The sequence below is a fragment of the Mus caroli genome, chromosome 6, assembly GCF_900094665.2.
Source record: "Mus caroli chromosome 6, CAROLI_EIJ_v1.1, whole genome shotgun sequence".
NCBI classification, from domain to species: domain Eukaryota; kingdom Metazoa; phylum Chordata; class Mammalia; order Rodentia; family Muridae; genus Mus; species Mus caroli.
In genome coordinates this window covers 95,072,602-95,098,957 of record NC_034575.1, presented here as the reverse complement: position 1 = coordinate 95,098,957, position 26,356 = coordinate 95,072,602, and the positions used below count along the sequence as shown (strand labels likewise).

The 26,356-nt window shown below is 43.7% G+C and overlaps 1 protein-coding gene across 12 annotated transcripts in view; it reads left to right on the top strand.

The window, feature by feature from the left end:
* Nucleotides 1–26,356, top strand: part of Foxp1 (forkhead box P1) — a 601,333-nt gene that overhangs the window by 342,903 nt on the left and 232,074 nt on the right. For 9 of the 12 annotated variants that reach the window (XM_029478349.1, XM_029478348.1, XM_029478347.1 and 6 more), the window contains one exon: nucleotides 22,175–22,365. In XM_029478349.1, coding sequence (XP_029334209.1) covers nucleotides 22,186–22,365 — 180 coding nt within the window. In that variant the 5' untranslated portion in view covers nucleotides 22,175–22,185. The other 3 variants (XM_029478342.1, XM_029478356.1, XM_029478341.1) reach the window with 3 other exon arrangements.

The following is a 26,356-nucleotide window of genomic DNA, read 5'->3' as shown; positions in this document are numbered from 1 at the left end:
CATCTCTGTAGTGGTGACTCCCTGTCAGCTTTTGTTGTGATGTCTGGTTCTTCCTGAGAATAATAGCTCTCCTCCTTGTCTGGTGTCATAACAGATTCCATCTTTCTTTTTTCACCTGGGTCTGAAATGTAGGAAAAGTCACTGCCTCATTTCCTAAACCCAGACAGGCACAGATTCTCAATCCTACCTCTACAGCATCTCCATCCATCTGTCCATCCATCCCTCCCTCCCTCCCTCCATCTATCTGTCTGTCTGTCCATCTCTTTGTTCATCTACCCACCCACCCATCCATTCATCTACTGACATTGAATTAAATGATTTATCAAGCAGACTAATGTCCTTTTAGCTGTAAAACACAATGGTTTTCTGTTACCATGCCAAAAACAAAACAAAACAAAACAAAACAAAACAAACAAAAAAACCCAAAAAGAACAAAAACAAAACAAAACCTGAAACACAAATTATGCCAAACGTTCATTGTAAAACATTCGACTCTGTGGAAGGAAGCCTCTTGCAGATGCAGCAGACGAGGTATCTGCAGAGGCTTCCTTGGCTGAGCTGAGCTGTGAGATGTTTAATAGGAGAGGGCCGAGAAAGCTCAAGTGATCCAGAGACAGAACTTAAAATTTTCTAGTAGCCATAGTAGAGAAAGTAAAAGGATTCAAATATAAATGTGTACTTCATCTGGTATAACCAAAATATAATTATTTTGACATGTAGTAAGTAATAAAAATGCATGAAAAATCATTTCACTTTTTTTTTTCCTTTCAGGGGAAGCCTTGGACAAATCCTCTCAATTCAGACATTAAAATTTCATTGAAAATATTTGCTCTGATTTTAGCTTTCATACAACCACTAGTTTTCCAGGGACTGAATTGAGCATCAGTTTTAAATTTTATATTTAAGCTGATTTATGTTAAACTTATACATATATAAAATTTATTTCTACATGTATTCTAGTCGTACTCGGAATGCTTTATAGCCACACATGCCCAGTGGCTTTTGCTTTGTACAGAGCTGAGAGCTTTGGGATGCCACAGTAGCAGAAAGTAATCCGAGTGATGCAGGGTCACTGAAGTATTAGAAGTAATTTAATTATAGAATCAGATGTCAGGCAGACAGTTAGGAGTAGTTGCATCCAGGTTTATAAAATGGTGGGAAGATGGTCCAAAGGGAAGAAGGGTGAGCAGGCAGAGGAGATTGCGTCTTTCTAGCATCTAACCAGATCAGCACAAGGAAGGCAAGCTTTGTTTAGGCTCACGGTTTGGAGATTTAGTCTGTCATGGTAGGGGAGGCCCGGTACTAAGAAGAACTTTAGGAAGGATGGCGTATTCACCACCGTCGGGAAGCAGAGAGAGTTGAAGTGCCATGAGGCTCAGCTGTTTCTCCTTTCCATTCAGCTCACTTTGGGATGGTGCTGCTCACAAGCAGGGTCGGGTCTTCCCTCTCTAATTAGCTCAATCTGGATTCATCCCACAGGCCCGCTCAGAAGTTCAACTTTTCTATGATTCTAGATCCTGTCAATTTAGTAGATCACGTGGGACATACAAGAGAAGGGAGGGCGGGTCATAGGTATGATCCCTTCCCCCAAAAATCCAAGTTGGAGCAGGCTGGGGGTCTAGATGGTTGGAGAAGCAGGAGATTCATTGTGAGACAATGAATGAGCTACAGAGATATCTAAAGGAATGTAGGAACAAGAATCTTTGATGGTCAATGGGGTTTAGGCAACAACTAAGATGATCAAGTACAGGAAGACGTGAGAAGTTTGAGGTCACCAATGCTTGAGAGCCAGAGGTGGCAGGTAGCAGCCTTATGGCAGGAGGCCACATAGATCTTTGGTTAATCAAGTTTTACTAGAGCATAGCTGTGCCCCTTGTGTTTTCCTGATGTTTCTGCACCAGACCTAAGAAACTGGATGGGAAACCAGGAGGCCTGAAACATAAGACATTGCTTTCTTCAGCCCTTTCCTGAAGAGTTGCTGCCTCTGCTTTAGAGTTTGGGAATGGCGGTTTAGTTAGGAGACTCCTCAGCATGCCCAGCATAGACTGTAGGATTCTTACTCACAGCATGTGAATCTGACTCCTGTTACCCAGCCTATCAAACTAGATGCGAGGTGTATAGCTGCAATCTCAGTGCTGGGGAGGCAGAAACAGGCCAATCCCTAGTTTGCCAGCTAGTCAGCCCAGCCAAATGCTGAGCCTCCAGGCTTAGTGAAGGAGTATGTCTTCCGAAGTATGTTGGAGAGTGCTTGGGGATTGACCAGGTGGACATACATACATTCCAGCACATGGACATGTGCAGACATGCTCACATATACATGTGCACACAGAATAAAGAGGAAACAGTATGTCTATAGGGAGACTTCTTTCCCAAGAGATAATATGAATGACAGTCATGTGTTGCCAAGAGTCAAGGAAGAGAAGGATTGAAAATCTCAACTGCAGTTAACTATTGCAAGGCCCTTTGAAGTGTTGGGGTGGCATCCCCAGAGAAGGCTGCTGGGCTCGCAGTGGGAGGGGTACAAGCAGGCACCAAGCATCTTCCTTTCAGGCCCCTGGTAGTGGGAAGAAGGGGAGAGGGAGGCAGTAGAGAGAGGTTTGACAGTGAGGAACATTCTTTCATTCCTGCTGTGCACCCAGAGGAAGGAGGTGTGAGGGAAAGAGGTGAGTGACGGAGCAAGAGGTAAGAGACAGTGGAGACAGACAGAACACCACGACTTCTGGTTTCCTTGCCAGCAGACATTTTCCTCATGTGTCTATGAGCTTCTTTGCTTTAGCCTTATCTTATGTTCTTTTCTTAATTAAACTTAGGGGCTGGGGGAAACAAACAAGAAATCAGTCCATCAATCAAAGAAACAAAGCCACGACCCAGCCCCCCCCCATCCCAGCCTTACAGTGATCTGTGCACATGGGGGTTCTTGCTGTCAGCTTTACCCTTAAGCTTGGCCATGTCCTTTTCTGCTCATCTCTCTGTGGGTTTATCCATGTAGTCAATCCAGATCCAATGTATTCAAAAGAAAGAAACAAACAGAAAACCCCAACTGCATCTGCATTGACAGCTGTTGATTTTTTTTGTACATATTCCTAAACAATATGGCAGAGCTATCATATAGGTCATGTAAGATATCATAAGCAATCGGAAGGAGGAATGCATAGGAGGATATGCATAGGTCATGTGCAGATCCCAAACCCTTAAAAAGAGCCTGGGTTTGTGGAGATCTAGGTGTGCCTAGTAGGAGACAGGATGCGGAAGGACGGCTGTACCACATGTTCTTAAGGGTTACCTCATCGTGTCCGTCAAAGGTGCTTACTAGTAGCATTCATGAGTGAAAATGTAGCCAAAAAAAAAAAAAAAGAAAGAAAGAAAGAGAGAGAGAGTGAGGAGAAATGAAATGAAAAGAAAAGAATCTTAAAGCTTAAAGTTGTAAGGTACCTTATACCAAAAACCAAAACCAGGACTCATTATTTTGATTCCATGATAAAAGCAGAATCCATGATAAAAGCAGAATGTGTGTGTTGTGTGTGCACTTGTGTGTGCATGTGTGTGTGTATTGATATGTGTACAGCTGAATATTTCTATAGAGCCCAGAATACACCTTCAGCTACCATTCTTTTTTTAGGACAAGGTCTCTCATTGGCCCAGAACTTTCCAAGTAGACCAGACCAGCTACCCAGTAAGCCCCATAGATCTCTCTGCCTGTCTCCATTTCCCTAGCTTTAGCACATTCTTTTTTTTTTTTAATGTATTTATTGATATATGTAAGCATTCTGTTGCTGACACACCAGAAGAGGGCATCAGATCTAATTTCATATGGTTGTGAGCCACCATGTGGGTGCTGGGAATTGAACTCATGACCTCTGGAAGAGCAGTCAGGCCTCTTAACCACTGAGCCATCTCTCCAGCCCCTGCTTTAGCACACTCTTATAGAATACATTTCTCTCTGCTGCATCACTCCTGACATGTGGAGCCAAATAGTAGTTGTTGTAAGGACTGTGCAATGCAACATGTGCTGTGGCATTGCAATTGAAGGCAGTAATACATCTCTGCCCTCAGCTGTGATAGCCATGCATGGCTTCAGTGTCATCAGATGTTTTGAGTGTGTGGCAAAAGTCACCTTACTTTATTTATACTGATGTGGAAGAACACTTTGGTAGTCAGAATTATTCTCCTAATTCTTTCTATGATTCTTGACGTATTATTTCCTATATTCTTTAAACTTTTAATAGTTGAACCTAAAAGAGGCTACCCCAAAGACATCTTGTTCCAGGTTGTCAAAATGGAAAGTACCCATTTTGGACCACTTAACCAAGCTGCTTGTGGCTCTGCCCTAGTCCATGGAACAATTCCAGACAGCTGCTAGTGTTGGGGGAGAATAGTTGATACCACTCAGCTACTATGGTTTTAAGATTTTGATATCTTTACATGAAGCACACTGGCCTGGACACACCTGTCTTTGGGATACCTTCCTATCCAAAACGCAACTGTTAATGCTTCTAGAACTGTCTACCCAAGCTGTTCTGTATGAGTGCAGGTACACTCTCCTGTCTGTGAGTTCACCTTGTGATACAATCACACTTGTATGGGGAAAAAAATCAAAACCTTTCACTGGGATAAAGAAATGGTTCATTGCTTAAGAGTGGCTATTGCTCTTCTAGAAGACCTGAGTTCAATTCCCAGCGTCCCTTCCTAGAGACTCGCAACTGCCTCTAACTCCCAACTCAGGAGGATCAAAGGCCTTCACGGGCAGTGCACTGATGTGCCCAAGCCCACACAAAGACACAGAATTACAAATGCTTTTTAACTTTCACTATGCAGAGAGGTCATACCATGTGTAAATGTCTTCTCTAACATTTGGTGGGTCTGTGGAAAGACTCTGAGTGGGACACTGGAGGACTGTTCAGTAGCCCTTGGACACATACAAATTGCCATTTAGTGTGACAGATGCTCATCACCTCTTGGTCAGGTAGAAGTTGTCCATGGTTGTTGTTGGGTCATGGGCACTATTCGGTTCCTGTCCAGTGTTCCTGTGTGTGGACCCCTGGGAGATGCCCTCGTGATTAATCATTGATATCTATGCTCTACGTGCAGGGAGCTAATCCTACCTGCAGTTAGTGGACTTCAACTCTGGACACAAAAAAGAAATGCTACTGAAGAGACAAAGACTTAATATCATGAGGCTTCAAATAACAACCCCAAGATTACTTTGAACAAGCTTGGTTTGCTCTGCTCCACAATTAGCCCTTTAACTGTACCATGATAAGTTAGTCCTAACTAACCTGCTGTTAGAAGGAAGAAATACGGACCACATCGATGCTGCCCTCCTTTTTCAGGCAGGAGATGGCATGAAAAACTTGCTTTTAAAAGGGGTTGATGAGTGCCCAGTCCTCCGTTCAGGTTCATTTTATGATGAGATGGGGTGTTCTGTGCCTGAGTATTTCCCAGTGGCCTCCCAGAGGGCTGGGTTTTATGGGCTAGTAATCATCGATGTGATTTATTGAGCGCCTACTGCATGCAAGGCACTTTACATATATTACCTTTGTGCTTTCAGAGACCATGCATTTTTCACAGTAGCACTTATCTCCATTTGAGTCTCCACTTCTGTGTGTGGCTAATTGATTAATGCCGGTCTTCTCTATTAGGTCCTCACCTCCATGTTGATGGGATCCTATTGATTTTTGTTCCCCACTGTTGCCCCAACACTTACATCAGCCTTGACATGACTGGGCACAAAATATCTATTTTGTAGAAGAAATACCAAGGATACATAGGAGTATGAATCCAGAACTAAGGAATGGGGAAAATAGGTTGGTTGGTTGGTTGGTTGGTTGGTTGGTTGGTTGGTTGGTTGGGAGAGCTGAAAATGTAACCTAAGTAAGTTAACACTCCTTTTCAGCATGTCTACCACCTCAAGGTGTGTGTGTGTGTGTGTGTGTGTGTGTGTGTGTGTTTGAAAGAGAGACTTCTTATAGGTTCTCCTACTGTAAGGCTGAGATGATCTCATGGGTTCTCTTTCTGTAAGGCTGAGATGGTCTCATGGGTTCTCGCTCTCTAAGGCTGAGATGGTCTCATGGGTTCTCGCTCTCTAAGGCTGAGATGGTGCTAGAACATGCTTCATCCTTGTTGCTGGTTACTGAGCTTTGTGCTGTCAGCCTCACAAGCTGCAAGAAACAGTGGAAAAGCTGCTAACTTCCTGTCTCTTGGAGGCAAGAGAATCTGTCTGAAAGCCCCTGCAGAAGACATATCCCTTGTATCTGCACTGGCTGGCAAAGGGTGAATACCTTGGCCCTTTTTAGGCAGACCCTCCAGGGACTACAGTCTTTGGATCCTTGAGGGCTCTTCCTGTGATGTTGATACTCTTTGTGGTATTGATACTTATTGTCCATATTACAGGAGAGGAATATTCTGGTTATAACTCTGTTTTGGGAGGCAGATTAACAGCATGTTTGTCTGTTATCTTATACCCCCCTCCCTGTCATATTTATCCTGTAAGTGCCAAGATCCAGCTTGGAAAATCTCCTTGGCTGTTGAACGGCCCGCAGAATGCTGCTGAGAATCAGCTCCTCAGCCATCAGCTGTGCCTATGCTCAGCCGTGAGGCCGTCCAGTGTCCTAGCAGTCAGAGTATGAAGAGAAACCGCCATCCTCATCCTGTATGCTTGCCCGTCCTATCTAACCTGGGCCTTAAGCCCTTCCTCACAGGCTGGCATGCCTGTGGTACCCTAGGGAAAGCAGTGTGGTGAAGGATTTACATTCTTTGCAATAGCCCCTCCCTGGTCAAGCACTGTCCCATAGCTCCTGGGTTACAGGTTCAGGCTTGGGCCTCTTTGTTAGGTTGAATAGAGAACTCTATGCCTATTGCTTACCTAAGAGACCCCTACAACTGAGTTGGCAGTGCCTCATACAGAAGGAGAGGTCTGATTCCTTGATCCATCCCTATAGCCCTTTATCACAGGCTCTTATATTCTTCCCAGATTCCTTGAGAACCAGGCCTTTCTCTTTGGACCTTAACTTCTAGACTTGTTCATTCTCAGTTCTTTGAAGTGAGTAGAACCTGACATCTTCCTAATCTTTTTGCCTGGCTGGGACATAATGCTGTCATTTTTGTGTGTAGTTAAGATTTGAATATATACTTTTGGATGTGGCATTCTGATTGTACAGCGGTAAGAAAACATGAAAGGATGCATTAGAAAAGACATGTCTGAGTGAAAACCTCTCAGTCGCTTCCCTTTACAGGACTCAGCTGTGCCCAACCTGATCATGAAGGTGCTTTAATGAGATGAGAACTTCCTAGCTAAGAGCATCATTATATTATTGAAATCACACAAAGTGAATTGGCAGGTAGCTGTTGTTCATCCCGACACCACTTACCGAAGAGCCTTCCCTAGTTTGTTCTCCTCCCTGGGACAGACAAGACACAGAAAGTGGGGGTGACAGACAAGAAGTCCAGGACAGATGGAATTTTCTTAAAGCGCACCACGCGTTTTCACATCTGTCTCTTCCCTGCATGGTTCCTCCCTTTACGTCTTAGTTGTCATTTGTTTGGCAGTGTTTTGGAGGTGGGGGAAGGAGGGTTTGGTGTCTCTAAACTTGTTACTTATGCTCTCGGCCTTCCAAAATGTAATGTTTAAAAAGTCCAGATGTGGGAAGCCAAAAAATATAAAAGAGGGCTTATATTCTGCTTTTTCTTTTACATATATATATATATTATATGTATAATAAAAATCATCCTCATTTTGTAATGTGTTCGCATCATGGTCATTGTTCTCATAAAACCTACTGTATTTTAAGAAATGATACAATCTATGAAGCATTTCCCATTATGTAGACACCATGTCTTTAAATTATAGCAATTTCTTAAGATTTTAAGGCAAAATGAGCTCTTAGAAGTGTGATTAATGGCAGGGAATGAGGCTAATGCTGGGTCAACAGTGGCACTCCATTACAAAGAAGGTTGGGCTAATAAAAGCATCCATCTTTTGGACCAATAAAGCATTTGAATGATATGCTTGTGGTCCTTACCATAGCGTACTCACATGGCATTGAATAAACTCTGAACTCGCATTGTGGAAAGGCCATCAGCCTGAAGTGGCTGGTGCTCTGGCTCTTTGCTGGAGTCAGAAGAGGTGAAGCTGTGAGGGAGGCCCAGTGCAGGAGCTGTTGATGGGATGTTTAACATGTCTCACTCGCAATACAGTTGATGGGATGTTTAACATGCCTCACGCACAATGCAGTCCGGGAGCCCCTTCAGGTTTGAGACAGTCAAAGAAAATCTTATTTCTCAGTTGATTATTTCCCTAGTAGTGTAAGTGTACTCTGTAGGTCCTTAATGCTTCAAGTGCCATTTCTAGAAAGATCCAGAATCATGAATTCATCCTAGATTCTTATAAGTCCTCTGTGTCTCCTCTGGTTCCAGTGTGTGCCCCAATACATAATCTTGCATTGTGATCTGTGGATTTTGAGAGAAATTTTAGGTGGCTCCTGAATGATTCATAAGTGCTCAATATTGTGGTTCGATACCAAAAATAATCTAATTTTCTAGTGTGTGTGTGTGTGTGTGTGTGTACACACAAACATTTTATGTGAGTTAGTGTGAGTGTATGTGGGCCTTTGCAACCCATGATGAACATGGTGAAGGTCAGAGTACAACTTACAGTGGTCAGTTCTCTTCTACTGTGTGGGTCTAGGGATGAATCTTAAGTCCTCAGGTTTGGTGACCACCTCCTTACTCCTCAAGCCATCTGGCTTACCCAATTTTTAGATATCTTTAAATCCCTCTGACGAAGCCAAAGAGAGCATCTGGCAGTTGTGTCTTTAATGTGTCTTTACCAACTGTCAGCTCCTTATTGAACAAAGGAAGGCTGTGGTTCTCACTCAGAGAACAGGGGCTCTCGACTGACTTGTGTCCCCTTAGTTGGCTTTGGTACTTGTGTGCCAAACTCTTTGTCTTGTATGGAGGGTTCCATGTTGTCTTTCCCTTTGAAGAGGTGATACAAAATTTCCCCTGAAGAGACATTTGTTTATCAAATGTGAGCCATTTTTTAAAAATAGCAGAGAGTAGGTGTGGATGGAAATGACAGGGGAGGAGGAGGAGGGGCAGATTTTAGGCTTGGAGAACTGGCCCTAGTGTTCGCTCAGATGACACTTGAGAGTCTCAGAGAGTCTCAGCTTTCTCATCCCAGAGAGAATTTGTGAGAACCAATCAGACTTTCCAGTATCAAGTCCTCTTAGTGTCTCTTGAAACTGTTTGTGAAGAACTGAGTGAAGATCTGTTACTAAAGACTTCTTCATCAGTACCTTATTTGCTTTTTATATTAATCTTTATAAACTTGGGGTCCATAGAAAATTAAGTAAACTGAGCCTTTGAAAGTAAACATTACAGAGATTGTGGACAGGTGTGATGACATATAGGATGATTCTGGATGTTTGCTTTTGTTTTTCTCCCCTCTGGTCACCTTCTACTCCTCCAACTAGTGACTACATACGTGGGTTCACCTTCGCCTTACAAAGAAAAGCCAGGGTTCAATCAACTCGCCTTTTATCCAAGGAGCTTGGTGACAATGCCTTCGGCTGCCATTTGGAATTTCACTCTGTGCTCATCCCACTTTATTGATATCCTAGTTCATCCTAGCTTCAGGCAGGAGAGAGATGGGGGAGGAGAAAGAGGGAGAGAAGGAAAGAGAGAGAGAGGAGGGGGGAATGGGCAAGTTGGTTTGGGGGGAAATGGAGGGCAGATAGTGAGCAACCACTGTTGCCTGAGGCAGAAGGAAGGAAGGCCAGTGCGGCTTTGGTCTTTCTTACTGGAACTTCACTGTGCACTGCTTCCTTGTCATGCTGACCACATCCATGGTGGAGAGGGCCTGGAATGTGGGAACGTTCTGTCCCCAGCACTGGAGGAAGAGCCTCTGCCTTGTGCTTGCATCATCCCTTAGTTGAGCAAGCTGGGTTTGCCTTCTCTAGGGCAGTAGAGCAGCTTCTGTCCTACAGGTCAAGCTTCTCACACAGCAGAGGCGTCTCAGGGTGCTAACCGGTCCTTGGTCCACAAGCATTGGTACTAGGGGGCTCTGAGTGCTGAGTGGGGAAATTCTTCCCCAAGCAGGGAGGGCTGAGGCCTCCTAGGCTATGTTGATTTGGGCAAAGAAGGCTGTGAGCATAGGACACTGGAAACAAACCACAGCACAAAACAAAACAAAAACACCAGAGAAAACACTGGAGATGCTTTGTAACTTTAAGTTTGCAGAACAGAGATTAGATAATTGAAGCAAGAGCCAGCGAAAGCTGAGATTTCACAGTGGCCTGAAGGTTGGTGGTGTGGGTGTGGGGGAGCCAACAAAGGTTTTCATTACCCTATTTAAGACAGAAACAAAAAGGCAAATAATGTCATAATGAATAATGTCATTGTCAGAGTCCTGGGGTGTGTCTCTTTAAAAAAAAATGTTGGTTTTTTTTTTTTCACTTTGAAATTTTGCTTTGGATAGCCAGCAGATAGTGTTTTGCCATATTTTATACTAGCAGAATGCAGAATTTTAAAAATTAATTAACTGATTGTAAGTGTAAGATGTTAGATGCATTACCAAACTGTTTTTCAGTATGTTTTGCTTATTAGATGTTAAGTAACAGAGGGATCTTTTTCACACGCACCAAAATTAAGTAGTTTAATGATATTATGCTATCTGTAAAATAAGTTCAAACTAATGCTTTCACTGTAGATTGAATCCCTAAATATAGCATTTCCGATAAGGTGCGATAATGCCTTTCTAACTTGAAGTCAGCTAGCTATGTATGGCAGTTTACCTGGGAAGTGAATCTTTGAAGATTAAATAATTCTTCTTAATGGACATGGAGAATTAAATCACTCTGGCTTTTGCAAAGATAGAATTTTTTTCCCCTGGTGCTAATCTCACAAGGAACTCCTGGATAGAATAAGGCACCATCAACTGACTCTTTCTGTCATTTGTTGTTTCTTAAGGACACTATCTTCATATGGCATAGTTTAAATTTTGCAGAGTCCTTGGGGCTTCTACCCATGTCTCTGTTAGCCCAGTGGGTTTACAGAAGCTTTGCTTTGGAAGGAGAAAGAAACAGGGTTTCCCTTCTGGAAGAAACACCCACAACCAGGATCTATGTTTGACCCATGTATTTAATTGATAAAAGAAGATGAGCCCAGGAGATGAGTGCAGAGTTACTGAAGCAAACATCAGTACTGAGCATCTTACCCCAAAGAAGCCCATGTATTTTTATTGGCAAGCCATGAAATCAAAGGGATTTGCTTAAGGTTGGCCTGCCTCATTTGGGGTGTCCTGTTGTATTTCTTTGGGGAAGGGTGCATGTCCTTGAGTATTTTCTTTCCTCAAAGCTCTAGGTAATGTCTCTAGGAAGGAGTTAAGCAGATTCTACTTGCTTCACCCTGGTTCCATGATGAGTAATGGCGGTTGGTAACAGCAAATCATTGTTTATCCACAAACATGGCATTGTGCAAACACGCAGGCCGAGTCTCCAACCAGTTGGATTTCCTGGTGGTCAGCAGCTGATCCATGTAACTTACAACCTTCCTGGCTCTCTAAATGTCAGAAGAATGAGGGCTTGTGTATCTCGCCTCCTTCCCAGCTGTTTACCCTCCGATGCATTTGCCTCAGTACCTCGACCTTGATTCTATCAAAGCTGCCCCTTTCTCCTCCCCGGTTCTGTTTGCTTTACCCTGCCCCCGGTGTCACCTATGAAATCTGTTGATTATTCCACCTGGTTAATGTTAAATTGCTCTGGTAAGATGATGTGTTTGTTCATAAACACAAATGCTGGGCCCCCTGTTTACTGTACCCATGGCAGCAATCGTTATTAAACAAATATTGCTTTGTTTGCGGGTGGAAGCAGCAGTTTATCCTGTAAGGTCTGTTTAAAAAGAAGAAGGAAAAAAAATACACCACACACAAATACACACATACAAGACTTAAACGCTAGAATTTCGATAAAGAAAGAAAAGGGGAGCCTGTCCCTGGAATGCGGTTGAAAGCGCCCTAGGTTTGCTTTGCTTATCTCTTGCTTGGATGAAGGGGCCGGAGAGATTAGCGACTTGTTTGGCTTTTCTAAGAGATTTCCTTAGTGTAATGATATCTATGCAGTTGTTTGCCTTCTTCAGAGAGGGGCGCGATCTCCTGAAGGGCCACCAGCTCAGTCATAGAGCATCAGATGGCTGTGCAATTCTTTGTGGAACAAATAAGGACCTAGAAAGTGTAGGGAGGAAAGGCCTGGACTATGAACGAAGGGAGACGCTGAAAGGTACAGACAGCCCTTGGGCTTCATTTCATTTGTCTCTGTCTCCTGTGCTGGGCTGTGGGGTTGGTGTGATCTGGGCTGTTAAGTGTGTTTTCTGTGAAGTCTGAGAAGTGGGGGTTAACCTTGACGTAACCTGAAAGGGTCTGCTGTGACTGAACTATGAAGGAACTGCACTTTGAATGTGTGCTTTACATATTTTAAATGATCGATGTTTCACTCTAACGTGTCTTACTTATCTGTTTCATTTTAAGCTGGGTTTATGCCGTATGTCATTTCTAGTTCAGTAAAGCAAGCCTTGGCGTCTCTTAATTTGGCTTTGGTTGTGTGTGACTCTTGTCCCTTTGACAGCAGGAACGTCTTTGAATAAGAAGACCCCTCTGTTTTGATGTTTTGTAGACAGCAGAGAGAACTCAGCTCTCACCGTCTTTGTGGTTGGATTTTTCAAAAATTATTATTTGTTATCGTTTCCGAATTTGCCAAATTGAACTTCCTAGCACTTGGCTGAGTTAGAAAACACAGGGTAGAGCTAGGGTGGAGGGAGAGGTGCCTCTGACCTTCAGTGCCAAAATGGCGTCTTTTATCTCAGAGAAAGTAATCTGCTTCAGAGCAGCTTCCGGGGCGAGACAGACCTGTGTGTCGATTAGAGGTTTTGAAGGATAAAATTAAATAATTGTTCCTTTCACACAGCAGAGAGACGCGCAAGCCACAGGGTCTTGATGCCCTCCATTCACTGTGTTGCCTTGTTGCTGTTAGCATATTGTTCACTGTGGTCACCTGAGCGGTTAGGGGCTACAGACGAGGAGGCAGACACTTGAAGTGTGTCATTGAACCTGCCACTCAGTGGACGTTGTAAACCTGGCCGTGTGTACATTAAATTATGTGAAATATGGAAATGGGGAAAATACCCTTCTCTGAACTGGTGGTGGCTTATTCTACTGGGCCTTTTATGAGAGAGCTGAGCTATTTTCAAGTCCTAAAGATTAAAGTTCACTGGCAGGCTCTGTTAGTGCTCAAACTTCAAACCTATATTCTTGGGTGGAAATGTGTTTTAACTGTGCTCTCCTGAGTGAGCACCTGGCTCCTTCACGCCTGACCTTCAGCAGCTTCCTTGAGGCAAAGCAAACAGCCTACCCTGCGTTGGCAAAGCTCCCCTTCTCAGTTAATGACGTGAGCAAGGGCGGATCAATGTGCCAGGGAGTGGGCCCATTCTCTCCACTTATTTCTAGTGTTTTGTTCCAACTGGGGCCTTTCTTGCCAACATTCTGCTTACCATGGCTGTGATAATAATATCTTACTAACTTCCTGCCCACTAGCAGACAAGAGGGCAGATCAACTGGAGTCCAGCATCTCCGACTCTAAGCTAGAGTAGGCACTTTTCAGTTTTCAGAGGCCTATGTTTGGGAGTGGACTGGAGATGGGGTGAGGGGGTTGTTGCCTGAACTCACTGGTGGCTTACCAAGACTACATTGTCCTGAAAGCTTGAGTATGGTGGCTCTTACCTGCACTGTTGAAATCCTTTCTCCTTAGACATGTGAAGTCTCCTGTTTTCACACGGAAAGCCTGCAGGAGAAGAGAAACCTTGGCTTTTATTAGGACATTATTTTATTGTCAGCCTATTCTGCCAACTTGATTTTACGTCATGGGTTACAGAGGAAGTTAAACATCCTGTTCTCTACCATTCCAGTCTATCTGAATTTTCCTTATGCGTAGTAAATGCTCACAGCCATGGGATAGACTCAAACCCCCTTCCCCAGCTGATCATCTTGACTTTCCAGTGAATGAGACAGCCCTAACTGACTATTTGGGGTGTGGTGACAAATGCCTCTCATTCCAGCATTTGTGAGAACGAGGCAGGAAAATAGTGAATTCAAGGCTAGCTGGACTGCTTAATAAGACCTTGACTCAGGAATGTAAAAGTTGAGGATATGTATTAAAGACAATACTTTTTAGCTTGTACCAAGCCATATATTTGATTCCTAGTCACAACCAAAAAAGGAAGGGAAGAAAATAAGACAGTTGACTTAATGATAAACTGATTTTCAATAGCCAGTTAGCCCTTCTGAAGAGTTACAGAAAATATGGCATTTTAAAAAGTAGGTGTGTATAGTTGGTGGCTAGAGTTGATGTCACTTCTATCTTGATCAAGAAGTTAGACTTGGGTTTTACCTACATATTACATATAATGTAGAAATTATCTATCAAATTTCTATTATGTCAAAGAAGTACTTGAGAACAAAGAAGTTGATAAAAAGTTGTTAGGTTTTTTTTTTAAATAAATGGAGGAGGGAAGGGGAAAGGTATCTGTGTGTGTGTGTTTGTGGGTGCACTTCTATGCATACCAGTTCGAGAGGCCAGAAGACAACTTAGATGGACAACACTGTCCATCTAATTTTAAGACAGAGGCTCCTGGGCCCCTAATGAAGGAGCTAGAGAAAGTAACCAAGGAGCTAAAGGGGTCTGCAACCCTATAGGAGGAACAACAATATGAACTAACCAGTACCCCCCCAGAGCTGTGTCTCTAGTTGCATATCTAGTAGAAGATGGCGTAGTTGGCCATCAATGGGAGGAGAGGCCCTTGGTCTTGCGAAGATTATATGCCCCCGTACAGGGGAATGCCAGGGCCAGGATAAGGGAGTGGGTGGGTTGGGGAGCAGGGCATGGAGAGGGTATAGGGGGCTTTGGGGATAGCATTTGAAATGTAAATGAAGAAAATATCTTTTTAAAAAAAAGAGGCTCCCAGTTCCTAGAGGTCTCACCTAATTGGCTGGCCAAGCCCCATGGATCTGCCTGCCTCCATCTCCCCACTGCCTCCATCTCCCCAGCACTGGAATTACAAGTGTGTGCTTCATTGTAGATTCTGGAGACTGAAGTCAAATCCTGCTTACAAGGCAGTCAGTTTATTAACTGAGCCATCTTTCTACTCCAAAATAGAAACATCTTAGTTAAAGCCATCTCTCCCTCCACTTAATTAATAAATATACATTAATTCAGCTGATAACCACAAGCTGGTTTCTATGAAACCATAGGAAGGTAGGGGAATCACCACATCATACAGACTAGTCTGAGAACCACAGCTTGGATTCTTAGTCTCAAGATCTTGAGTGTCCCACACTTGCCCCTGAGATTCATCCACTGTGTGCCTATACCTGCTTCCATCGTGGACCCAACTCTCCTTGCCCTTGGAGAGCTGGTGCCTCACTTGTACAATACCCAAGTCTGTTTAGGGGCACCTATGAAGATCCCAGGTTTGCCTGTTCCACCCTCAACAAGAGGTCACATTTTGTTTTTGTTTTGGGCATGCATTTGACAGTTGCATTCCACCTGAGCTTTTACCAAAATCCCAGATTTTCACAAGATAGATGGAGACCTCTACAGTGCATGATAAAGTTGATAATACATAAATCATTTTTAACAACAGGTAATATGCATAATTTACGGTGTTACCGTGCTATCTTTTGATATTTATGATGGATAATGCTCAGTTTTTGCCCTCATATTACTGCTTTAAATTATACCACAAGAAAATTAATGAGAAAGTAGATTTATGGGTTTCATTTGTTTGTCAATTCGGAAATTAATTGGGTGTTAATTTTAGCCGTCCCTCATCAGACCCGGAGTTTAGTGTGTGCGCCTTACTTTGCATTCATTGTCGCCTACCTCCCATTTACTGTGGGTCACTAGCTTTGCATACATTAAAATAGCCCTGCGGCTCATTCCCTTGATTACTTTTTGAACTGCTATGCATTAGAAAATTTACGCCTTTCTGTTATAATTATGAAAATTTGGTATTGGAAGGTAGTATCTTCAGCACCTCGACTTCACTTCATGGACTTGTGCTTGGGTGGTCTGTCTCGCCATGATGTAGGACCAGTCGGGGCTTTGGACAAAGATTTGTTATGTGAAGGATTCATCCATGGCTTGTCAGAGTCACCTCAGAAGAGCAATGATCAGCTGCTGTCATTCACTCTTGTGTTTGGCTTGTTCTCCTCAAGCACTTCTTCTTACTGTAGTTTACTTTTTCTGCTTCTAGAGAGGGACTTAGTATTGTGGGAGTGGTTGCTGCTGTGCCTCTCCTGTCTAGTTTCCTAGCCCTGAATATGGCCCCCTACTGCTGCCCACTTCCTGTCCCCACTGCTGCCTGCTCCAGTGTCACCAAGTCCGATGCCATGTCTCATGTGGCATCCCCGTCCCACAAGGCCTCCACTAAGGGGCCCTGACTTTCATCTGGGCTGTTCTATTGCCTCTCTTTTTCAAGGGAGCAACTCACAAGTGGTTATAGGGTGGGGCTTATTTGATGTCCTAAGCCACCCCACCATGTAACTGCACCTTGCTCCTTGAAACTCCTTTGTTTGTCTTCTGTTACCATGTAAACTTTGTGTGCATTGTACAGGAACCAGTTCATTTGCTCAGTGAGACCCTGAAAAAGCACACACTTTAAAAAAAAAATCTTTCTTTAGATAGTGTGTTGATATTTTTTTCCTCCGTACGATAGATTCAAGATTAGGAAGAATTCTGTAATTTAAAAGTTCAGAACCAAAGCTAATGCATCATCCTCTTGCTTTGCTAATGTCTAAAATGCTAAGTTAAGAGATGAGAAAGCAACCGGGCGTAGTGGCGCACACCTTTATTCTCAGCGCTCGGGAGGCAGAGGCAGGCGAATTTCTGAGTTCGAGGCCAGCCTGGTCTACAGAGTGAGTTCCAGGACAGCCAGGGCTATACAGAGAAACCCTGTCTCGAAAACCAAAAAGAGAGGGAGAGAGAGAGGAGAGATGGGAGAACAAGAGACACATGTTTACTGTTTCTGGAATCCTAACACTCTTGGTCTGTCCCTCCCTCCCTCCCACCCTCCTTCCCACCCTGCTGGTTTTTGTTTTCTCTTCAACATTGTAGTCTACATCCCTTCATTCTCTACATAGGATGTGAGTGAGGAAGGGGTGGTCCTTGCTCAGGGCTACGGATGGCAATGCGTAGTTCCTCTGCTCACTGTCCTGGATGTTGCATTGCCCTTAACCTCACTTCTCTCACAGCAGTAGAGACATAGTCTACAAAACTCTGTTTGGTTTAATTTACACATCCCTTTGTGAACGGACCAAGTTCTTTAAGGGCATTTATTCTGCTTCATATAAATAATTGATCAGCCAAGTTAATTTACTTCTGCCTGACTTGGTCAACCTTAATTAACTGCCCTGGAATCAAGACCGAACTTTTTGTTAGCTTAAAAATCTTTTACAAGCGTGATAACAAGGGCTTTTTTTTTTTTTCTTCTAAATTTTCAGCAACAACACTGTAACCAAGGAAATAATCATAATAATAAAGCTGTGTTTTAGTTTACTATAAATACGTTGGCCTGGACATTATGAATTTTCCAGAAGGTCTCCACAGAGGAGTGCTGTTGGCAGCAACAATTAATAAGCATGTGAGACCCAGCTCTCCTTATTTTTCAAAGTCTCCTAAAAACAAACAGACAAACAAACAGACAGACAAACAAGCAGAACAAAGTGATCCTTTAAATTCGTATCTCTGTCATATTTCCAAGCAAGGTGGAAAGAGCATGGTCTGGGCTTCCTTCTGTCTCTGACAGCCATGGCCTAGAGTGTCAGGCCTGGAGGATTGCAGTGTATGGGTAGTCAGATGCCTGAGCAGGTCATGGTCCTGTGCGAAGGCATCAGGGGAAACTGAGGAATGGCTTGGGTAAGAGGTGGCTGAAGCCTCCAGAGACAGCTCCTCAAATCCAAGTGCCACACACTGCTTAACAGGACATGTTGTGCTTTCCATTCATAGTGGGGGAAGGTGACTCTTTTGGTGCAAGGAACAGTCCCAGAGAGGAGGAGCAGAGGTTGAACAAACAAAGGCCTTGGGACAAACCCCCTCTAAGAAAAGAGAAGGCATTGCTCCATCCCAGCCCGGTGCTTGCTTCCCACTGCCACAGTGGGAAGTCAATAGGAAAAGACAGGGTTGCTTCCTGAGACATTGAGGGCCTTTGCCTCTGTGTATTTTAGGACCTTCTCTTTTCCCACCTGCCCCCTTCTTGCCTTTGCTGAAATTCAGTTTCTCCTGGTCAGTGTACTCATTCGTCACTTAGCCAGAGCCTCTCTGAAGGAGGAAGTCTTGGTCAGGTCTTGGTCAGGTCCAAAATGGAGAGAATCTATGGCTTCGTCTGTCTCCTAATCTAAGCAGTAGTTTTCTTGTCTCTCAAAAGGGAATAACATTTATCTCCCTTCTGGACACTTGGGAGTTTGAGATTTAAATGTATCGGAGGGTTTTATATGGAGATATAAACACTTATTAAATGGCCTGGGATGTTTGATAGAAGCACTCATGGTCCAGACAGTGTCAGAGATACTTAGACACCTAATCTTTCATTTTCTACATGGACGTTTCACAAAGCCTCCAATTGATGTTGTACCTTTTAGAAAATTAAAAGTCCTCCAGCCCATGTACTCTAGTTAGCACTTGGCTGAGGACATCCTTAGACCAAAATAATTCCTTTATACAGTTTTAGTCCCAAACCCTGTACTCTCACAAACCTAATTCATGAGCCAAGTTCCTTGGCTGCAGGCCTGCCTAACTTGTCCTGGAGAACTTCGCAGCCTGTTTTGGAGCTGCACAGAGCAAAGGCGTTGCTTCTTTTCCAACTGCATCAGAGGTGGTTCATACTCCGCCTACCATGATGGTGTCAACCGAGGAAACTAAAACAGAGGCAGGCTCTTAGACACCTGTTCTCTGGCCCCAGATCTCTGAGAGCATGTGGTTTGAAGGCAGCACATGCACAACCCTGTTCCCTAGAGACAGAATATATGACTGTGTGCTCCTGTCTGAGGGCAGGTGAGGCAGGCTCAGAAAGGCCATTTGCAGAGAGATGGCTCAGCAGTTAGGGGCACTGGCTACTCTTCCAGAGGCCCAGGATTCAATTCCCAGTATGCCTATAGTGACCAATCATCCAACTGTCAGTTCTAGCAGGCTCTACAGCCCTCTTCTGACATCCTTGGGCACCAGGCACATACATGGTACACACACACACACACAAATGGAAGCAAAACATTCTTTAAATCTTTAAAACATGAAAATATTTTTAAAAAAATCTTAAAGAAAAAGAAGGGATTTTTCTGTCCTGTGAGTTGACCCTTTGTTATAGGCAGACTTGCCAGAAGGTGGGAAACACCTGTTTTATTTAGATATCTTTCTTTTGTAACTAATAATAAAGTGGATTTCATTGCCAACTACCCTGAGATATATGTCTATTCCCTTGTCACTGTGCAGTATTGGGGATGACTTAGGACTTACTGCCTACAAGGCGCCTGCTATACCACTGTGCTCCATCCAGCCAGAAACCTATTCTCTTATGCACCCAAACATACAACTGAGCAAGTGTGTGGTATAGAATGTAAAGCACTGAGAGACTCCTGGGCTCGAGCACATTTGAGATAGAGGAATAGTTTCATGTTCCTGGTCTCTTGTTGCGTATCTTTTGGGGCTGTTGTTTTGTTTTCTTGGGGTTTGTTTTGTTTTGTTCTGTTTTGATAGATTCTTTCCATGGTGGGGCATAAGCAGCTGCAGGCCTTTCTAAAGGACAGTAATTACTAGAAGATTTGGTCCAAAGACACAAGGAGACTCTCTGTTGCTTCTCATATTGTCTCATACCTGCTAACACCAAAGGCTCTTCTTGATAAACTCCAGAATCCAATTGACGACGAAATCTGTCCTTGGTTTCTTACCATGAAGCTGCACTTAACTATGGACTGGAGGCGGATGAAATGGGAGTCTTTAAATGGACAATTCTTCTCTTTGGTTTTCGGGCAAGTTGCAGAGAACGGACTTCTGTTAGTCTTTAACAGAAGCACCGCCTCCTCTTAGGGTGTCTTCAGTTTCCATGTGGTAGTGTATCTAGTGCAGTGGGAAAGAAATAGGTGGCCCTCCGTAAGGGTGATGTGAATGAAATGGTTTTTGTTTTGTCTGGCATCAGGAATTCACATTGAAGTCTTCATGATTTAAGCGTTTCTCAGCTTTGATGTTTGAACTGACTGCTTCCTCTGGTGACTAGAAGTTTTCCTTTCCACATCCTAAGTCTGTGAACTTGGCTTGTCACCCTGTACCTCAGCCTTCAGAAAACACGCAGTGGGTGAGGGATATGGAAGCAGAACACCTCCCGTCCTGTGCTGGCCGTAGTTAGCCATGGCACAGTGGCTATGAAGTCCCCACCCCACCCCCTTCTCTTTAAAGTTTACCTGCGTTGGAGGCTGGGCATGCGTGGAGGAACATGCATGCCACTGTAAGTCTTTGGAAACCAGAAGACAGCCCTCAGATGCCAACCCTAGCCATTTTGCCTTGTTTAGGACAGGGTTTCTATGCTGCTGCAGAAGCCAGACTACCTGGCACATACGCCCCTGAAGGTTTCCTTACCTCCAAATCCCATTTACTGACAGATGGATGCTTATACTACTGGATCCAGCTCTTCCTTGGCTCCCAGGACCTGAACTCAGGAACCAGGCTTATGTAGCCAGTGCTTTTACCCATTGAGCCTTCTCCCCATCCCAAGCTTCAGTTTTCCTGTCTATGCAGTAGAACTGATGATTACTGTTGGCAGCCACGGAACGTGTAGGAATCACCTGCGTTGATGGAGAATCCAGCTCAGGGCTGCTGATCAGTCGATGTGTTTTATCCTGGATGGGAACCTAAACTGCCTCCCCAAGCTAATGATTTTTGTGCTCAAGAGAATAACAAGAATTAAGTAGTATAGTTAGTGTTAGGTATTGTCTTTGCCTATAAGACCTGGGAGGCTGAGGCAGAAGGATTTCAAGTTCAAGGCTAACCTGGGCTTTACCATAGAGCCCTATCTCCAAAAGGCTGGGATGAGACACCACAAAACAAAACACTGAAACATAAAAGGAGAAAACAGACTTTTCTCTATTTTCCATTTTACACACACATATGTATATATATATTTTTTCCTAATAGACATTTTAGTACTTTCATTTTTTTTCTTTTAATTAATATACTTTCTGGCAATACTAAGGAGTGAACCCAGTATCCCATATTCGTTAGGCAAACATTCTATCACTGAGCTGTAGCCCAAGCCTCACATTTAGCGCTTGGAAATTCTGACCTCTTCTGTGGTCTGCCCAGCCAGCACTTCTCTCCAAAATTAAGAGTCTGAAGGATCGCCCTGAAACATCAGCCCTTACTCCTACCCTGGGGACCATCATCTACCAGACCAGGGGGAAAATTAGCGCAGAATGTGCTTTCTCACCAACAGTAGTTATAGGCTGAATTCATTCAGTGTCTGCAAAATGGGAAGTTCTTTTTGCCCCTGTCTTTTTAGCAGTGGCCTGTCTTATAGGAACGACCAATTTCTAACTGTCCAGATGGTATCAAGGGTTTAAAATCCTTAAAATGTGTTTGGCTGTTGCATTTCAGCACCAATTCCCTTACTGGGTCTTGTAGTGATGGGTCATGTCACTTGAGAGACTGAGATTGGAGAATATTCTCAGAGGATATTGTTTGTCCCAGAGCTTCTGGTCCTAATAATATTGAAATTTATACTTGTATGATGACCTCAAGTATTTTCTTTTTAGCAAAATATCTGAATCCCATCAGAAATTGGCTCCTAACTTCTTGGATCACCTGAACCTTTCTATTTTTCCTAAGAGGGAAGAAATTATATATTTGAAATCATACTTGAGTTGAATGACAGCCCCCTAGTCCTAAAGTAGGGGACCAGTCTACTCATGTGGGGAAAGGGGAAAGTAGAATAAGAACTGCTTACACGTTTGGCAACTTCTTTCATTCTGAACAGCAAGTGTTTTAACAGGTGTCTCTCTCTCTTTCTCTCTCTCTCTCTCCCCTTCCCCACCCCTCTCTCTCGCCTTCACTCCCCCCACCCCAACTTCTGGAAATCCTTCTCTCAGGTTTTTGAGTCATGATGCAAGAATCTGGGTCTGAGACAAAAAGTAACGGATCAGCCATCCAGAACGGGTCCAGCGGTGGCAACCACTTACTAGAGTGCGGGGCACTTCGTGACACTCGGTCCAACGGAGAGGCACCAGCGGTGGACCTGGGGGCAGCCGACCTTGCCCACGTCCAGCAGCAGCAACAGCAGGTACTTGCCTGGGAGCTGGGGTGCTGAGTGGTAACTGAGCCACTGTCTGTGCTGCAGGCACATCCATATGCCTGGAAGCAGCGTATTCTTAGGCGTCTAGCCTTCCTCCTGGACGAGACGAATTTTGAAACCCTCGGGAGGTGAAGTGTCCTTCCGAAGAGAGTGACTGTTAGACTTGGAGTTGAATGAACCTTGAGCCACTCTCTTCCAGACCCCAGTGTGTCACCTAAATTTTTATTCTTCATTTAAAATGACTCTGGGGGGGGGGGGCATGAAAAGGTTGATGCTTTAGTTAAGAAATAAAGCAGTAATTAATTAATTAATTAATTAAGCAGAAGCTTAAGCCTTACGAAGAAAGAAAATCAGGGCTAAGGGATGAAGGAAATGGGGGCCACAATGGGTGGGTCAGAGTGAGTAGTCAAATAGAGACACATATAGAAACATAAATGGTTAAATAGCAGGACCATGTCTATAAAACAGACCTCAATTTGGGACATGACTTCCTCTTACTTCTAGGAACTAAGGTGTATGCATTTGCATATGTTTGCTGGAGTCTGACATCACGTGTTGCTGGCTAAAATCACAGTGTTGCTTTTAACTGATCTCCTATCTGAACCTCTTCCACCCGTCCTTGGCCTGGGACATTCTCTTTCCCTCTTTGCCCTCCCCAGGTGGAAGTCAGTCCTTGGGAGTGACTGTTGAAACATTTCCCAGTGGTACAGGTGACCTAAGACAGGGCATTGTGTTGGTAAAAATTCAAATGTAAATAGCATTTCCTTGAACACTGGATTTGCTTTCCCACCCTGTGGGATCAGGAAATATTTCGAGTTTTTGCTCCTGATAACAAGGCAGGTTTGTCCTTGATTCATTTATCTTACGTGTAGTGTGGTACCATTTATAATCAAGTATTTGAGAGGGGAAAAAAAAAAAGGAATGAAATATCTTGAGGAAATTTGGTAACTTTTTCATAGAGAAATTGTTGGGAAATGCCATACAAGAAAAGGACAAACCTTCAAACTACTTTCTTAAAATCTGAATCAAATTCAAAGGAGTGAGGCTTTTGGTAAGGGCTGTCTGATGGTCTCCCTGAGACAGTTTCTCATGTAGCTGGGCTACTGGCATGGAAATTATGATGTACCCAAAGCCAGCCAAGAATTCTGGATCCTCTTGTCTCTACCTCCCAGATAGTTGAATTCCAGACAGTCATTAAAATGCATCAGGATCTCAGATGCAGTATTAAAACATCACCATAGACTGTGAACCCATTAGTTATCAGTTGGTGCCGCATTAGACCATAGAACCAGTTGGGGGAAAGATCTGGGAAAAGGAAAAGAAAGGGAGGTTGGCAGACAAACCAAGTCGGTTCACGGGGGTTTTGCGGCATGACTTGATCTCTTTTCTTGTCACCCCAGCCATTTCTGCCTCCACCCAGTCAGCCTGAATTTATGTCACTTTGTGCTGTATTAATTTAGTGCTCGATGGCTGAGTTCTAAACCATTCACACTAGCAAACCTAGCACTAACTGGCAGGAGTGTATTTGTACTGATGTCCATCAGTGAGAAAGCCTTGCGTATTTATGGGGGAACAAGTAGTTTTAGAATACTGTCTGCTGTGCCCTTAGAAGATGGAGGTCAAGATCAGCCATTTCTTTATGACATAGTTGAGGTGAGGCCCGTGCGGTGTGCACCCCAAGTCATTTGCATCTAGAGAACATCAGTTAAATAAGTGGGAGATTAACTTTTATTAAATTTTACCTGGTAGATGGACAATTAATTATTCAGAATAGTGAGATATTTAACCGAGGAGCCAGCAGGTAAACTTGCTGGCCACCACGCCTGAGGACTCAGGTTTGATTCCCCGCCATGCTCCTCCCTCTCTATACCCAAATGTAAAGATAAAAAAGTTTAAACAAATAACAAGAAAGCATTTAACCTACCACGAAAGTTTACATATTCAGTCCTCCTACTGCTCCCAGAATCCCACCCAAAACCATAGCATCAGTAACACGCGAGTGAAACAGGAGAACACTCTGGAAGCACATTTCACTTGCATCTCTCCCCGCAGATAATGAGTCACCATGGAGTTACCTGGGCCTGAGACCTAGAGAACATGTCGTTAAATAAATGGTCTTCCATGCATGTTCAAGTACTTGATTTTTGATTCCACTTTGAAGCTTGAAAATAAATATTTCACGGCAATTTTCTGTCTATTTGTCACTGATACGTTTGAGGGAGAAAGGCATCCGTCAGGTCTAGGATTGTGACTAAAGCCCCACTTATTATGGTTGGCGAGCCCTCTTAGGCCTTATAAAACGTCACCAGCTGCTTTGACTCCCTACATAAGAGAAGCCTCAGCACAGGTTGGTTGGGGGAAATGGGATTGTGTGGGAAGGTGACAGAAGAAAAAGTACAGGCTCCCTAATATTCCAGGGGCCCCAAGCTCCCCAGCTTTTCTGAGACCCGGAAAACAGCAGCAATTAAACACGTGGAGAAACTGCGAGTTTCGCTCGCTCGTAGACCTGCGTGGTTTCCGTCATTTTCCTCCCGCAGCCAGAGAGTGCCGAGCAAGTCGCAGCCATGCTGAATTCATTACTGCAGTAGTCACACAAAACCACGGATAAAATTTCAATATCTGCAGGCCACAGTTGAGTAAACAGTTGCACTGAAATTTAATTCCTGTTGACTTTTCCCCCATTCCTCGCCAGGGGCACATTCTGATTCCGTAGTACAAAGACAACAGGGGTTACAGCTTTGATTAATGTAGGACAGTGGAAGAGAGAACTGTAAAATATGTCAGAAGTCCATGGAACACAAAGATCTGGCTTCAAGCTGCCTGGTGTAAAATCGAGTTAATTACGCCATGAGTTACAAGGAATGGTTCTGAATATCCTGCTTGCACCGAAGCCTTTTGGTGTTAGGTGATGGTGGGGGTGGGTGCCCTGCCAAGTGAGCTCTGTGTTGGGCTCCTTCTTGCCAACCATGACTACAAATTATAGCAAGTGCCCTTTTTGGAAACTGTAGCACTCACAAAGAGCCACTACCATAGTGATCCCGTTGGTTGCCCAAGTTGCAGTCCCACACAGAATTTGTTTTAAAGAATTATCTAGTTAACAGCCTGGAGAAATGGGAGGCCGTTGCTTTTCCTTCCACTCCCAAGAAAAAGCAAAGAGCAGCGTCTGGCAGTCTTGGGTGACTATCTCACAAGGGCAGCAACTGTTGGGAGATGAATCGCCTCTGAAGACAGGAGCCCTGCAGCCTTGCTGTTCACTGTGGCTCCACCAGGCAGAATTCTACCCCTGCCCTCTAGGCAAATCAGCTAGGCGGGCGGGGCTAGAAGATGCATCATCATCCAGAAAGCTACCAGCCAAAGAGAAATGTGGCCATTAGCTGGAGAAGCCCGCCCCATACAAGTGCCCTGTCTTCCCTCCTCAAAACAAAGCATGTTCTCTCAGTGTTTCAACTCTATTTATATCCAGGTCCTGGAACTATTACAATGGTTTTTTAATAATGTAATTCGATAGCATTTCTGAACATTCTCTTGGAGCCCTTTAGTTGTCCTTTTACCCTATACCATAACTGCTTTTCACTTCCTATTATGCCTGCCCCCATTTCTGTCTCTGAGCTCTGTGTTGGGGAATGCCTACTCCATTATGGAACTTAGCAACAGATACTATTATTGATTGTTAAGGTTTTGTTCTCTCCCTCCTTAAGGGAAGGATTTTAAAATGTCCAGAGCAATTTCATAAACTCTGTGGATTAATGCATTTGAAAAGTCTTGAATTCTTAAAAGCACGATTTTATTTCCATATTGCTGCAAATGAGAGCTTTCTCAGATAAGCATATTACATAGAACATAATGTTTAGAAGTTTCTCCATATACAGCATATGCTGGCAGGTCAATTAACAGAATGCATACCAGAAAATGTTTATTCAATAAAAATGAATAGCTGTTAAATAAACCAGCTATTTCTTAGCAACATCCCCCTTTTAAA